Genomic DNA, 12945 nt, shown 5'->3' with positions numbered 1-12945 from the left:
TACTAATTACATTGTGCTACCCCGTGAGGAGTCACCATACGACAAAAAGGGCTGCCAGACATGCATCAGTATTTAGATATGTGATAAAAAAAATTGTCCATTAAAATGCGATTACGTCATTCTGTGAATATAAAGGCCTTTTTAATTAATAGCAGTCTGCTTTGGTCGTCTGCGGTTGCTATCCGTGGTGCTGAACGTCGCCTTCGGATTCTGCATTGTTTCGTAATGTAGGCCTATCATTATCCGTCGAAGACACTGATTATGTATCTATGGAAACTATCAAGTAAGTCCATCTCTGTGAAATATATGGGGGAACCTTGAACTTGGTCGATTGCCTTACAAACCGCGACACGACTCACACATACACCACGTTTCAAAGGTTAAACATAAATTAGTAATCGATATTATGATCTTCTTTAGTGCAAAATGAGGCTGTCAAATAAAAGAACAGACGTACGTAAATAGATGGTTTGATTATTTAGGTGCACAATTAATTTGTTTAATCTGGAACAGAATAGATTTAAATCAACATGTTGTAATGTATTTAAATGTATTTTCATAGCACTAATAAGATGGTTCTTCTAAAATAGATCAATGAATAAAACAATGCTTTCTGGTACCGAAAGAAACCCTTAATATGCTCTGTCCATAGGACACTGACACTGTTCAGTACAGGTAGTCCTCAATAGACACGTTTTGGCAGTGTGAAAACTGCCTCGGGGGTGCATGAGTCATTGGGCGAGTAAGAAGTAAGTTTGAAACGAGAGAACCCCCAGAATTTGTGAATAAAACACGTGGGTCGGGAGCTCAAACATTTGATTGGCTGGATTTTGGTGCAGTCTGATAGAAGTGTCATTGTGACGGAGGGCTGCAGAACCGGCCGCTTGCCGGGCCATAGGAATTCTGCGGGCGAATTCCGCTCCATCTCTATGGTAACGGCTATATTGGTAAAAGGGTATGGTCCAGATCGAGCGTTGGCTGAAAAACGTATAGACAGATGCGGGGGTCTGTCGCACAAGGCAATGTGTTGACCACTGTCCTTAACACCAAACCTAAAACATTAACAACAAAACAAAGTGTGTAGCCTAAATGTAAATACATTTTATGTAAATACATTTTGCACCATTTCTGCGTAAACCACCCTTCTAATTAAATCGATGTTCTTGACAATGATGTAGGAGGGATTTTAATAAAATGTGTGAACCGTATCGCCCCAGGCGATATTCATGCATCACGGAATATAAATTAGGAAACGTTATTTGTGAATGAAGCGCAATAGAACCCTCTGTCTTGTTAAGTAAGTCGTATATGTAAGCTTAGACTTGTGTGCTGGGAGCCGTAGCAACCACAGACAGATGCAGCCGTAGGAATGCGGTTGCCACGGAAACGCCAGCAGCAGGAAGCACGATCTAGGGACCATAGACAGAAAGGATGAAGCCAAAAATTAATAATTTACATTATTCCTTTCAGTTTCTATTTTTACCAGAGATGGCTGCGAAATGTTAAATAACAGTCTCTGGAGAACTGAGTTGTATGTTTTCAACCATTCATTTTTTTGGACAAACAAACACATACCATATGTTGATATATAAAGGCAACATAGTGTATTAGGCTATATTACATTATGTATGCAATATCTACATGTAGTTTTTGGTAAAAACCTTTGGAAAATGTATCAGGGAAAGAGTAAAAAAGATACAAATCACAATAATACACAATCACAAAGCTTTAAAAAACACAAACTCTTAAAAATAAAGGTGCTTAAAGGGTTCTTCACAACAATGCCATAGAAAAACATTTTTGCCACGAAGAACTTTTTGTGAAACAGAAAGGTTCTTCGGATGTTAAAGGTTCTTTATGGAACCATAAATGGTTTTGTTCTTCTATGGGATCGTGAAGCACTTTTATTTTTAGGAGTGCATAAGTAATCATTCCAAGAGTGTTACTTTAACAAACTATATCTTTTGATATTCATTTAGAGTTTTAAAGGGATAGTTCACCCAAAAATGAAAATTCTGTCATAAATGATTCACTCCAAACCTGTAAAAATGTCTTTGTTTGGTTGAACACAATTGGGACGAATGCTTGTAACCAAACAGTTCTTGGACAGCACAACAAAGACATTTATAGAAATTTGGAACAACTCGAAGGTGAGTAAATGATGACAGAATTTTTATTTTTGGGTGAACTATCCCTTTAAATCCATCAGAGTTTAATTAGTCTATCTTGCTTTGTATGTTTACCATTTAGTATTGCACTTTATATGCACTGTTATTAATTCCACTGTTTAATAAATGGATGAGATCTTCAGTGTACTGCAGGCTATAGTGTGGGATAATCTTGGCTAGAAGATTATTTTACACTCTCTGTGCATGCAGCTAGCCCCTCTGAGATACTCAGCTAAATGTAGAGGAGATAATCCATTCCTTTATAAAAATAACATATGGGTCAATACATACTTCATTTTCAGTACGTTAATGGAACTAAACCATACACTGTCAGATGGTACTGACAACAGTATTTAGTCAAACATGTATGAAATTATTGCTTTTAAACTTTATATACATTAAATATACCAAAACAAAAAGCATTGCCATAAGCTTCATAGACAGATCTGAACTTTTTTGAGCTGTGCTGAGACATTGGCCTCTCAAGTCATTAATAATAAGCGATTGTTATGATGTGTCCATTAAACTAAACATTTAGGCATATATGAAATCATGCTATTCTTTGCAACAATATTTTCCCTTGACACATCGTTTATGAAACTCTTCCAACAAAAACAACTCGCCTACACAGCGGTTAGATAATTTGAAAGAGGGGGCGTCATCAATGCAGCTTTGATGATTTCATACAAAATAATGATAAGGAAAATAGACTTGGATCAAGAGATATCATTATAAATCAGCAGCTTTTGATTTTTTGTAGGTGTAGTGATATTAATCACATTCGTGATATCAAGACCCATTTGACAACAGCTGCCCCAGTGGGTCTACTACTGCATCTCATCTGGTACAGGTGACTCTGGTTCAAGGATGGAAACTACTCTTCTGAACCAATTTTTATTGCACCCAATACCTTGATATGTGTCCCTGTTACTTATGTGATCATATCTATGTGTTTTTTCTCCCCTTGTGGCCTTTCCAAGTGGAACATTCCTGATGCTCTAGAGATTGAGCCACCCACCTGGCGCAATTATGAATAAAGTCTCAGAGCTGAGAGATATGATTATATAAGACCTGAATACAAGCTCACTCAGCATCTTCAGGATTCAACTTGTATGTAAGGGGCAAGTCAGGGCAGAGCAATGTCACATGATGATTAGTAAAGTTACAAAACATTTCAAAACAGAATGTGCCCTACAAAATAAAATTTAGAACACTATGCAGATTTGTAAGAATTGTACATAGGTGTACTGTATTATTAAAATGAGTGCAGTAAGTGACCAGTCCCGGTTAAGAATCAGTGACCAGTGACAATGAATGGAAATTAAATAAAGAAGTAAATGGCAGAAAAACACATATCAACAAGGAATGATTCATGTGGGGTCATCACTGTCTCTGCCTTCTACATCACAATTGCCTGAGTGTTGCCATGGTAGCCAGCGGTGGATCTAACAGCAGAGTGAGATAAATTGGTAGCAGGAAAGGAACATAAGGAAGGGTGAACATCTGGTACTGTTCAAAACATGAGAACAGAATAGAATAGAACAGGGGGCGATCTCAGGATGTGAGTGAGGACATTTTAATGATAGATGCATAGCAGAGAGAAAACAGATTCAGAGGTGTTTGTGTTTGTAAGCGTGTGTGTGGAGGGTGGTGGGAGGTAGGCATGATAGGGTAGATGGTTCGAGAGTGATTTCAATCTCAATTACACTCTCTTAATGATTTTTTTTAAATGACTGGTATATTTAGAATTACAACAGGTGCAGTGTTGGCTCTGTGCAGTGCAAAGGTTTAATAAGCTACATGTGGCCACAAGTATTTGGACACCCCATTCTAATAGATGTGTTTGACTATCCAAGTCATTCCAGTGACAACAAGTGTCCTTAATTTATTGATCTCCTGCTTCATGTGTTGACATTAGTTTCAGATGCAATATTTCTATTAGATACTAGAGGCAAATGTAGTATAAGAAATTATGAAACATATAGAATACATGAGATTAGTCAGACAATGTATTTTTTAAGATCGTTTTGTACAACGCAGAATGTAGAACAACCACAAATGCAAAGAGTTTGGGCGCCATCGTGTGGTAACATTTTTAAATGGAAAATGTCAATCTTATAAGACCTTGCACTGGAAAATGCAAATGATTTTAATCAAAATTAGTTTCTGAATGATGATATTTCTTAGTTAATATGCGAATATGTCTGTTTTTATTAATTTATCGATTTGTTAATTGATTGTTAATTGATGTTGGTGTTTAGTTTTATAATTGACATGAAAATGTATAGGTCTACTTAATATATACACTCTGCAACTGATAGAAAATGGCATGATACTATGTAAATATGTATTTATAATGTAAAATTATGGTCACCGTGACTTTTTAAATCAACCAGCAGAGGGCGCTAAATACTCATATCTGCTGCAGCCATCTCGTGACAGTTAAAAGCGTCACGCTTATCAAAATACTGCATTTGACAGTCAGACCTTTTGTATCAGAGAACATGTAACTGGCAGTGTTGATGTGTTGTTTCGATGCCTGTTGTGCTTTTAATTTCAACCGTGTAGGTTAATTTGCATAGTCTTTTAATCTGTCTTTATTTTCATATATAGTTTAATTGAATGGAAATTTCTGTTAAGTGTAGAGATGAACAGCATAACTATATTTTGGTATAACCTTGATCCCCGTAGTTTAGTCATTTTCAACTTTTCTTTTAAGTCAGGACCGCGGACAGCTCTCTATCTGATCAAAGAGCAAATGTAAAACTAAAAGTGAACTTTCTGACCAAGTGTTGCCTTATTATCATGATAACATGGCTATTGACCAGCAAACGAAAAAACAGATAAAACACATGATACAACATAATTTATTGCTTTTCTTTATTGAAAATAAAATACAATCCGACAAGAACAATATACATTCTGTGTCTGACGTTAATGTCTGACAAAACCCTAAATATGAATCTAATGATGTCTACTCCTAAAAGTTAACCATAGTTTCGTTTTTGAGTTCAAAGGCTCAGAAAGCCTCAAGTTGACGACAATTTAGTTGTTCTAAAATATTAAGCTAAAACACTAGTCTTTAACGATCTAACGTTAAATTTCCTGGGGGTAGACTTGGTAAATCAAAGGAATGGCGACAAGAACACTCATTTTTATGGAGTATGAAAAACGTTTATTGCCTACTTTGGTTCATGTAATCTCATTCTGTCGCTTGATAAACCGTAGCCAATAGGATAACAGTGGGGGCGGGTTTAGTGCTGAATTCGTCGGATTGATTGGATCTGATTGCTGTGGGCCTGGGTGCCGAACTCATTGTAGTTCCTGTATTCTCCCTGACGTCTGTCTCTCTCAAAGATATACTGGTATCCACGGTAACCTGGAAACTGGTAGCCCGCCCAGCTGCCGTAGGTGCAAAGGTGAGACGAATAAGCGCATGTTATTATGGAGAAATTATTAAAGCTGTGTGCAGACATGAATAACTAATATGAAGACAAACGGAGGAAGACTTACGCTCCAGAGTTGACTTTAATAGAAGGAACCTCCTTACTGCACCATCCCATGGCTTGAAGAGAGGGGTAGTCATCGCACATCTCGAACTTACGTCCCATCATGTCCTGACACTCGTACAGGGTAATTTTACTGTCACTGTGGTTCTGATGTTGAAAGAAGACACAAATAATTTTCTTTAATATTGTCCAGATGTACAGTATATGGATCTTTTATTAAAAAAGAATTAATTTATTCATTCAAAGTATAGGTAGAGGGATCAGGTACACATTTCGTTCATTTTAATCGTTTAAATGTTATAAGGGAGCATTGCATTTCAATAGGTGGACTGTAGGCCTTTGTCACTTCAGTACCTTGTAAATTAATACATTCTAATATAATGATAAATATTTTTGTGTGGTTTGTTAGGTAATTTCTTTTTTCCCCAAGATATTTCTTTAAGTCAGAGTCAGACATTACAGGGAGCACAGGAAAAATATCATGCTTGAAAATCATATCCACAGGGCAAATATTGGTTTCCCAAACGAAAGGTTATTGGTCCTTAAGGTAACAATTGCACTCTATCACTCTTTATAGCATGTCCTATAAATAAAATTCAATTAAATGGGGCACTTTGATGCATTTTACTTACGGCACATTTGATGGGTCTAAAGGAAAGCAGGTGCTCAGTGCGGTAGCTGCTGTTTCCACTCCAGGCCTGGTAGCAGGGGTAATCTCCCTTCTCCAAGATGAACTGCTGACCCTGAAACTCCGGGTACTCATAAGCCACCCAGCTGCAGAGATAAATCAGTTTACTGTACATCAATGGTGATATTATCTTCATTAAGATCAAAAATTGTGAAGAGCAGATTACACTGAAATACACACACACACACACACACACACACACACACACACACACACACACANNTATATATATATATATATATATATATATTATTCTCAGCTGTTACTTTAACACTTAACACTTACGGGCCGTTGTCCACCTTGATAGAGCGGATCTTTTGGAAATCCCTGTCCAAAATGTTCGGGCACTCCATCATAAACTCACAACGCTTGCCTTGGAAGTTCTCTTCTTCCCACACTGTGATCCTCCACTGCCCCCTCCTCTGGTCCATCTGCTCTCGCTGATTCATGATGGCCACCTGTTTGCCCTCTCCAGCTACCAGGCGACATTAAAAGACATGGTTAACAATATAACCTCACCTGGCCTCACTTGACAAATCTCAGGCTCCATCAGCAGAACTCATAATCTAACCTATGACCTCAGGCTGCACCAAGTGAGCACCATGTAGGTGATAAATACATTGTGTTAGGACTCTTAAGTCCGACTGCAAAGGTAAAGTGTACTTGTTCTGATATGATATTTACATACGGAGGCTGTTTTGCACTCCACTAAAAAAACCAGAGGATATTAATAGCAATCTTGGATAATAGGGGCCCAATGAATCCAGTGATGGCTAAATGCACTTTGTTCTAAGTTCCAACCATACACCACAAAGCCGTTTAATAACCTCACTGTCCAGAAATGGTTCACTTTACAGTCCATGGAATGATTCACAAGGCCTCTATTTTCCATAATTCACCAAGTTTCTGCCTTTGTCTCCATCCATCTCTAGAGATTCAACACGATTAAGCATCGGGTTATCCATTCTCATAGTAAATCCACTTTTGCCTGTCATGAAGGTACACATGATGCTGATTTTTGTAGCACAGAGGCGAGCCATACTCACATGCTGAGGTGGGAGAGATTTAGCGTAATCAACATTGGGGGTCGGTCCGCTGTCGGGGGTTTATATAGCCGCTGTTACTGCAGAATGTGCAGCAGGACTGCCAGCTCAGCATCATGTTTCAAAAGAGAGCTTAAGTCCTGCTATTGTGCAAAGGGGCTTCAATTTTCTGACTCATCAAAAAACAATGTTCCCCATAACTTCTAACACATACACACCAATTGTATAATTTGAATGCCCTCCCAATGTCCCTAAGGGCAGATCCAAAGAGACCTTTCCAGAAATAGCAAAATGGCTTCTTGAAAAGCGCAGATTTTTCAGTGTGAGTTGAATGCAGATTATTGTTCCCACTTACCAGTGGAATGATTTTAGGAAAGTAAAAGTAAAGATTTCAACCAAGCAATTAGTCTCAGGTATTTACAACAACATTTATCATATTAGAACATTGCCATGTATGATGTCCTGTATTTAAAAGAAGAGTTTTTGTTTTCCTGCAAATTCTAGGCAAAACATAATTCCCATAGTTAGACCTATATAGTTAGACCTATATATAACTATATAGTAATGTGTTTTCTAAAAGTGGGGGGAAAGCAATATAATGGGCAATATAAAGTCTCAGAGAATGTGTTTATTAACAATAAGTTTGACCAATTTTTCTGTAGTTTCTATCAATATAAGTTTTCAATTTTAAAAAAGTGTAGTGAACAGCACAAAGCAATGCATTCCAGGGCCAACTTTTATGGCCGTGCCTCTCTAACTGCCATGATGGAGAAAGGTTTGCTACATTTGGTCTGGAGTTTGGTGGGCTAACATAACAAATGCCCAAAGTGAGGACCTCAGTCTTCTCCAGGATTTGGCTTTATCACCAAACCCCCTCTCCTCTCACCCTAAGCTTCAGGCCAGAGCAGCCATAAAACTCCTCAGGACCTCCAGATGTGGCATGTAATAAACTGGCAATGCGGCAGCATTGGCTAAAACATAGAACAAATCTTTGCATTCTTTTATGCACAACATGGACAATTTATCACATATTGACTCAATATTTGTTAGAGACATATTTTTATTAATTACAGCAATGTGTTATTTAACTGTTCACACCAAATGTCAGTGATTAATAAATATTTGAATGCATGCATGATAATTTAGCATTTTGCTGTCGTGTTTATACTCTATGTGTTCAGGAAAATGCCAAATGTATTTTGGAAGTGGTTTGGGATGTGAAATGTGCATAGTTTAAGCTTAAAATTCACAGTTGAATACTGTACTCTATCCTATGCAAATGAGTTCCATACAGAGAAGGAATGGTGAGTGAGCCTCCTCTGACTTCAGCCAATCACAGCATTGGAATGGGAAAGCGCCAAATGCAATCTCCTCCTTATCTGAAAAGGGATAAAGTACCATTTCAGCAGAAACTCTTTGTTTTAAGTCTCCCCTTTTCCCAAACCTCTTTCCAGAGACCTTGGCATTAGTGTATTCTACCTGTTTGTGTTTTAGTTGCCTTTGATATCGCATAGCTGAAAATCAGATAACAGATTATTCTTCAATTATTTGTTTTACGTAGACATAAGGTCTTCACCTTATTAGAAACACAAAACATTCTGCCATTCATCAGTCATCTATATTTTCTATTCTCTGCACTTTACCTTTCAACCTTACTATCCTTTAGCATTTTAGTACCATTTAGTAGTTTTTTTGTATATCTTTTGTTAATAAATTATATTTTATTACATCTGTATCTTCCTTGTGTTGATAATACAGTAAAGGGCTCTACAAGTTAGCTGAATCTCACAAAATCCTTCACATAAACCAGGTGATTTTCTTCCTCCAATTTACATATTTTTTCTTACTCTATATGATCTATTTGGATCATAATTACTGTTAGGGTGAAATTTCCTAGCTGATTAGATGGAGCCCCGATTTAGATGGAGGGAGTGGTCATCTGACACACACACATACACATACACTTGAGGTGACGTGTGACCAAACTCACAACGCCTATAGTGTATAATCCAGTGGCTGGTTGACGAAGGGAGTTTTGAGCGTACTCAGCCCAGCAGAGGAACTGGCTCCAAGACTCCTGGTGGTCATGGCAGAATGTTCTGAGGAATCTCCCGATTTCTGGGATCTTTCTCGGTTTGCCCATTTGACTGCGGATGATACCCCGATGACAAGCTCACAGTCACACCCAGGAGGTTAAAGCTGTCCTTGAGAAGCGAGAGAGTTCCATTGGTCCCTGGGTGGCCAGTGCCCAGTGAACTGTGAACAGAGTTGATGATGTTGCATACATCTGCTTTGGAGGGCACCCCAGCGGTCGGTTTTTGGGGGAATTGTCAGAGGTGATGGCTTCATTGAAGGTCCAACGGATGGGATTGAGGAAGAGGGATTCGGGAAGAACTGGTTTTCTCCCAGTGCCTGAGGAGTGGTGCTGAGGAGAACTTCTTCTTAAGGTGTTTGAAGGCGTTCGGGCCAAGGGAAACCGGGACAGGGATTTAGGTTTATTTCGGAGGAAGTTTGTGAGAGGTAGGACGATGGAGCTGTAGTTCTTGATGAAGCGGCGGTAAAAGTTGGCAAGGCCCAGGAAGCTTTGAAGATTTTTTACTGAGGTGGGTATTGGCCAGTTGCTTATGGCTGCCACCTTCCCCTCGTTCATGGAAATGCCTTCTTTTGAGATGTTGTATCCAAGAAACTGTATGGAGGGCTGATGGAAACAGCATTTCTCTGCTTTAAGGTAGCGGTGGTGGTCTCGTAGGCATTAAAGGATCTCCGCAACGTGGCGCTGATGATCGTGGGAATTTGAAGAATAGATCAGGATATCATCAATATATACAAGCACGGTTAAGTGCAAAAAGTCTCTTGAGAACCTCGTGCATGAAATCATTAACAAGGCATTAACAAGTCCATATGGCATTACAAGGTTCTTATAATGACCGGTGGGAGTCACAAAAGCTGTTTTCCACTCATCACCTTTCCTTATTTGCACCAGATTGTATGCGCTGCAGAGGTCCAACTTGGTAAAGATGCACGCACCTCTCAGCTGTTCCAGTGCCGCTGGGACGAGGGGAAGTGGATAGCGAAACTTAACTGTTATTTTGCTAAGTGCTCGTTAATCTATACAGGGCCTTAAACCTCCATCCTTCTTGGCCACAAAGAAGAGCTTGAAGCGGCAGGGGACCGAGAAGGACGGATGTATCCCTGTTTGAGGCCTTCGGCGATGTACTCCTCCATGGCCTTCTGTTCGGGTATGGAGAGTGGATTGATTTTTCATGGGACACTGGCTCAGCCTCTTTGAGGTCAATCATGCAGTTCCATGGTCTATGAGGAAGTAACTGGGTAATCCTGGCAGGACAGAAGAGGTCTTGAAACTGGTTGTAATATTTGGGTATAGCAATGGACAGGTTCTCAGATGTGCTTTCAATGGACGTGGAGTTCATATTGACACGTTGGGGTTTTTGGGTGTGGATCTTGATCAGAGATGAAAAGCAGGATGATTGACACTGACGACCCCACTTGACGACCCCGGAGATGAAGTTGCCGGCCGACCCTGAGTCGATAAGGGCTGTAACGGTGAGAGAAACATCAGATGTGGATAGCAGAACATCAGCATGAAAAGGGGTTTGTGTAACAGAGCTATTCTGAATGTAACTCACCAAAGGGCGTGGAGGACGGATGGGGTATGTAGATAATAATAGAGGCACAGACCCAGGGTTACTCTTCTCTGCCACTCTTCTGTACTGGCTTCTGGGTGAGTGGTGTCTGCTGGGGCAGAGCACAGGGGGAAGCACGGGCCCCTGCGGGGGCGGTTGCTGCAGCGATACTGGCTTCTGGAGGACTGGTGACTGCTGCAGCAGAGCACGAGATGGAAGCATGGGCCCCAGCGGGGGCTGTCGCTGCGGCGACACTGGCTGGTGGAGGACAGTAGAAGCTTGATCAGTGGTTGAATGGTTGGTGCTACACGATTCATGTGATGAGGGTCCGGTGGGCTTCTCTGATGAGGGATCGGTCTGACCAGATGTAACTTTTGAAAGCCTCTGATGACCAGTGGCCGAGCGCTTTGATCTGAGGCTGTAAGAGGCTCTTTTGGGCGGTGTGGTTGCCGCACCTATGCAGAAGGAATGTTTGGAAAAGTAATCTGCGGGGATGCCGGATCGGAGCACAACAGCTTTGATATGTTTTTGGAACCAGAAGCGTGTGGCAGGGTGGTTTGAGTCGTCAATGAAGAGGGGGTCGGATGAAGATTCTGAAACAAAGGTAGGTTAGTAGGGTTTGATACGGTTGGATTGGGGACTGGAGATTGAAGATGTAGATGAAGTGGCCTCTCCTGACCTTATCTGTCTTGCATGAATAATGAGATTGTTTCCGAATCGATCACTGACAGGTTGGAGATGGTGGGGTGAGCTGAGGGATCGAAGTTGGTTGTGTTGGAGATTTCCGAGCCTCTGAGAAAGCAGAAGAAATCCAGGATTAACATGGCATCGAGTGTGTTTGCAGTATGCATAGAGTGATAGACTCTGCGGAGAGTGGAAACGCATTTTGTCAATACTTCTAGTGTTATGGGTTGCCTTGCGTCTGGTCGGGAGGGTTGGACTCTCTGAATACCTTTGATGAGCATGGATGCTTGGGAGCTGGAGACTTGGAGGTTTTTGACAGTGTTGAGGAAGGAGATGAACAGGTGATGGTGAGAAGAGAAAAATCGGGAAAGGGGAGGTTGTAAACGTGGTGGAAAGTTTTGAAGTTCCTCCATGCTGTCAGGTAGGATTGGAGGGTCCTGGGGGAGACGGCTTGGATGATGGAGTTGAGAGAGGCATTTAGCAGGGTTTTTAGAGGGTGGTTTATTTGAAGATCAGCTCTGAATAAGGAGGGACAGGCATTGGCAGGGGATCTACTTCCGCTGCCAGCAGCCTGAGCTTCTGCCAGAATCTGTGTCCTGATGCTGCCGGAGACGGGGGGTGGTTCCAGAACCAGGGCGTTGAATGGGACCGGCATGGCTGCTGCGGTGGCCAATGAGAAGTGAGGGTGGGCCAGAGGCAGAGAGAGGAGGGAGGGAATTGCGGCTGCCGGAGCAGCTAACGGAGTGCATGTAATCTGGGGCTAATCAGTTTGTCCGTTTAGTGCTACTGTAGAAACATGGCGAATTCCATATTAGGGGACCCCCGGTGCATGTATATAGAAATAGCTCATTCTAAGGTAATAAAGACATAACGCTTTTTCATGTAAGGTCTTTATACACCTCTGAAGAACTTATGTATATTATATAGAATTTCTGTCAATAGATCCTCCAGAAATTATACATTGGACCTTTTAAACATTTCTATTGGCCTAAATATTATTTGAAAAACTTAAACTAAGCAACATTTTAAAATGTTGTGTCAGTAATTAACTGAAATAAATTTAAGCTGAGGCACAAAAATTGTGATTGGACCTAAAGTGAAAATAAATTCTACTTATAGCAAATAAAAACAAATCAATAATAGCGAAACCAAAAACACATACTGTAACACATTTGCTAAAACTAAACTAAAATTAACATGAAAACTAAA

At 40.3% G+C, this 12945-nt stretch overlaps 1 protein-coding gene across 1 annotated transcript; it reads right to left on the bottom strand.

The window, feature by feature from the left end:
- Positions 1-5019: 5019 nt before the first annotated feature.
- On the bottom strand, positions 5020-7440 carry cryba2a (crystallin, beta A2a). The gene is made up of 5 exons (XM_057338397.1): positions 7412-7440; positions 6651-6840; positions 6310-6451; positions 5682-5824; positions 5020-5570 (listed from the first exon to the last, which is right to left on the bottom strand). The coding sequence occupies exons 2-5, from the start codon at positions 6812-6814 to the stop codon at positions 5423-5425; spliced, it is 597 nt and encodes a 198-aa protein (XP_057194380.1). The 5' UTR covers positions 6815-6840; positions 7412-7440; the 3' UTR covers positions 5020-5422.
- Positions 7441-12945: the final 5505 nt, after the last annotated feature.

The sequence above is a fragment of the Triplophysa rosa genome, linkage group LG7, assembly GCF_024868665.1.
Source record: "Triplophysa rosa linkage group LG7, Trosa_1v2, whole genome shotgun sequence".
In the NCBI taxonomy this organism is placed as follows: Eukaryota; Metazoa; Chordata; class Actinopteri; order Cypriniformes; family Nemacheilidae; genus Triplophysa; species Triplophysa rosa.
This window is presented reverse-complemented; position numbering and strand designations above follow the sequence as displayed.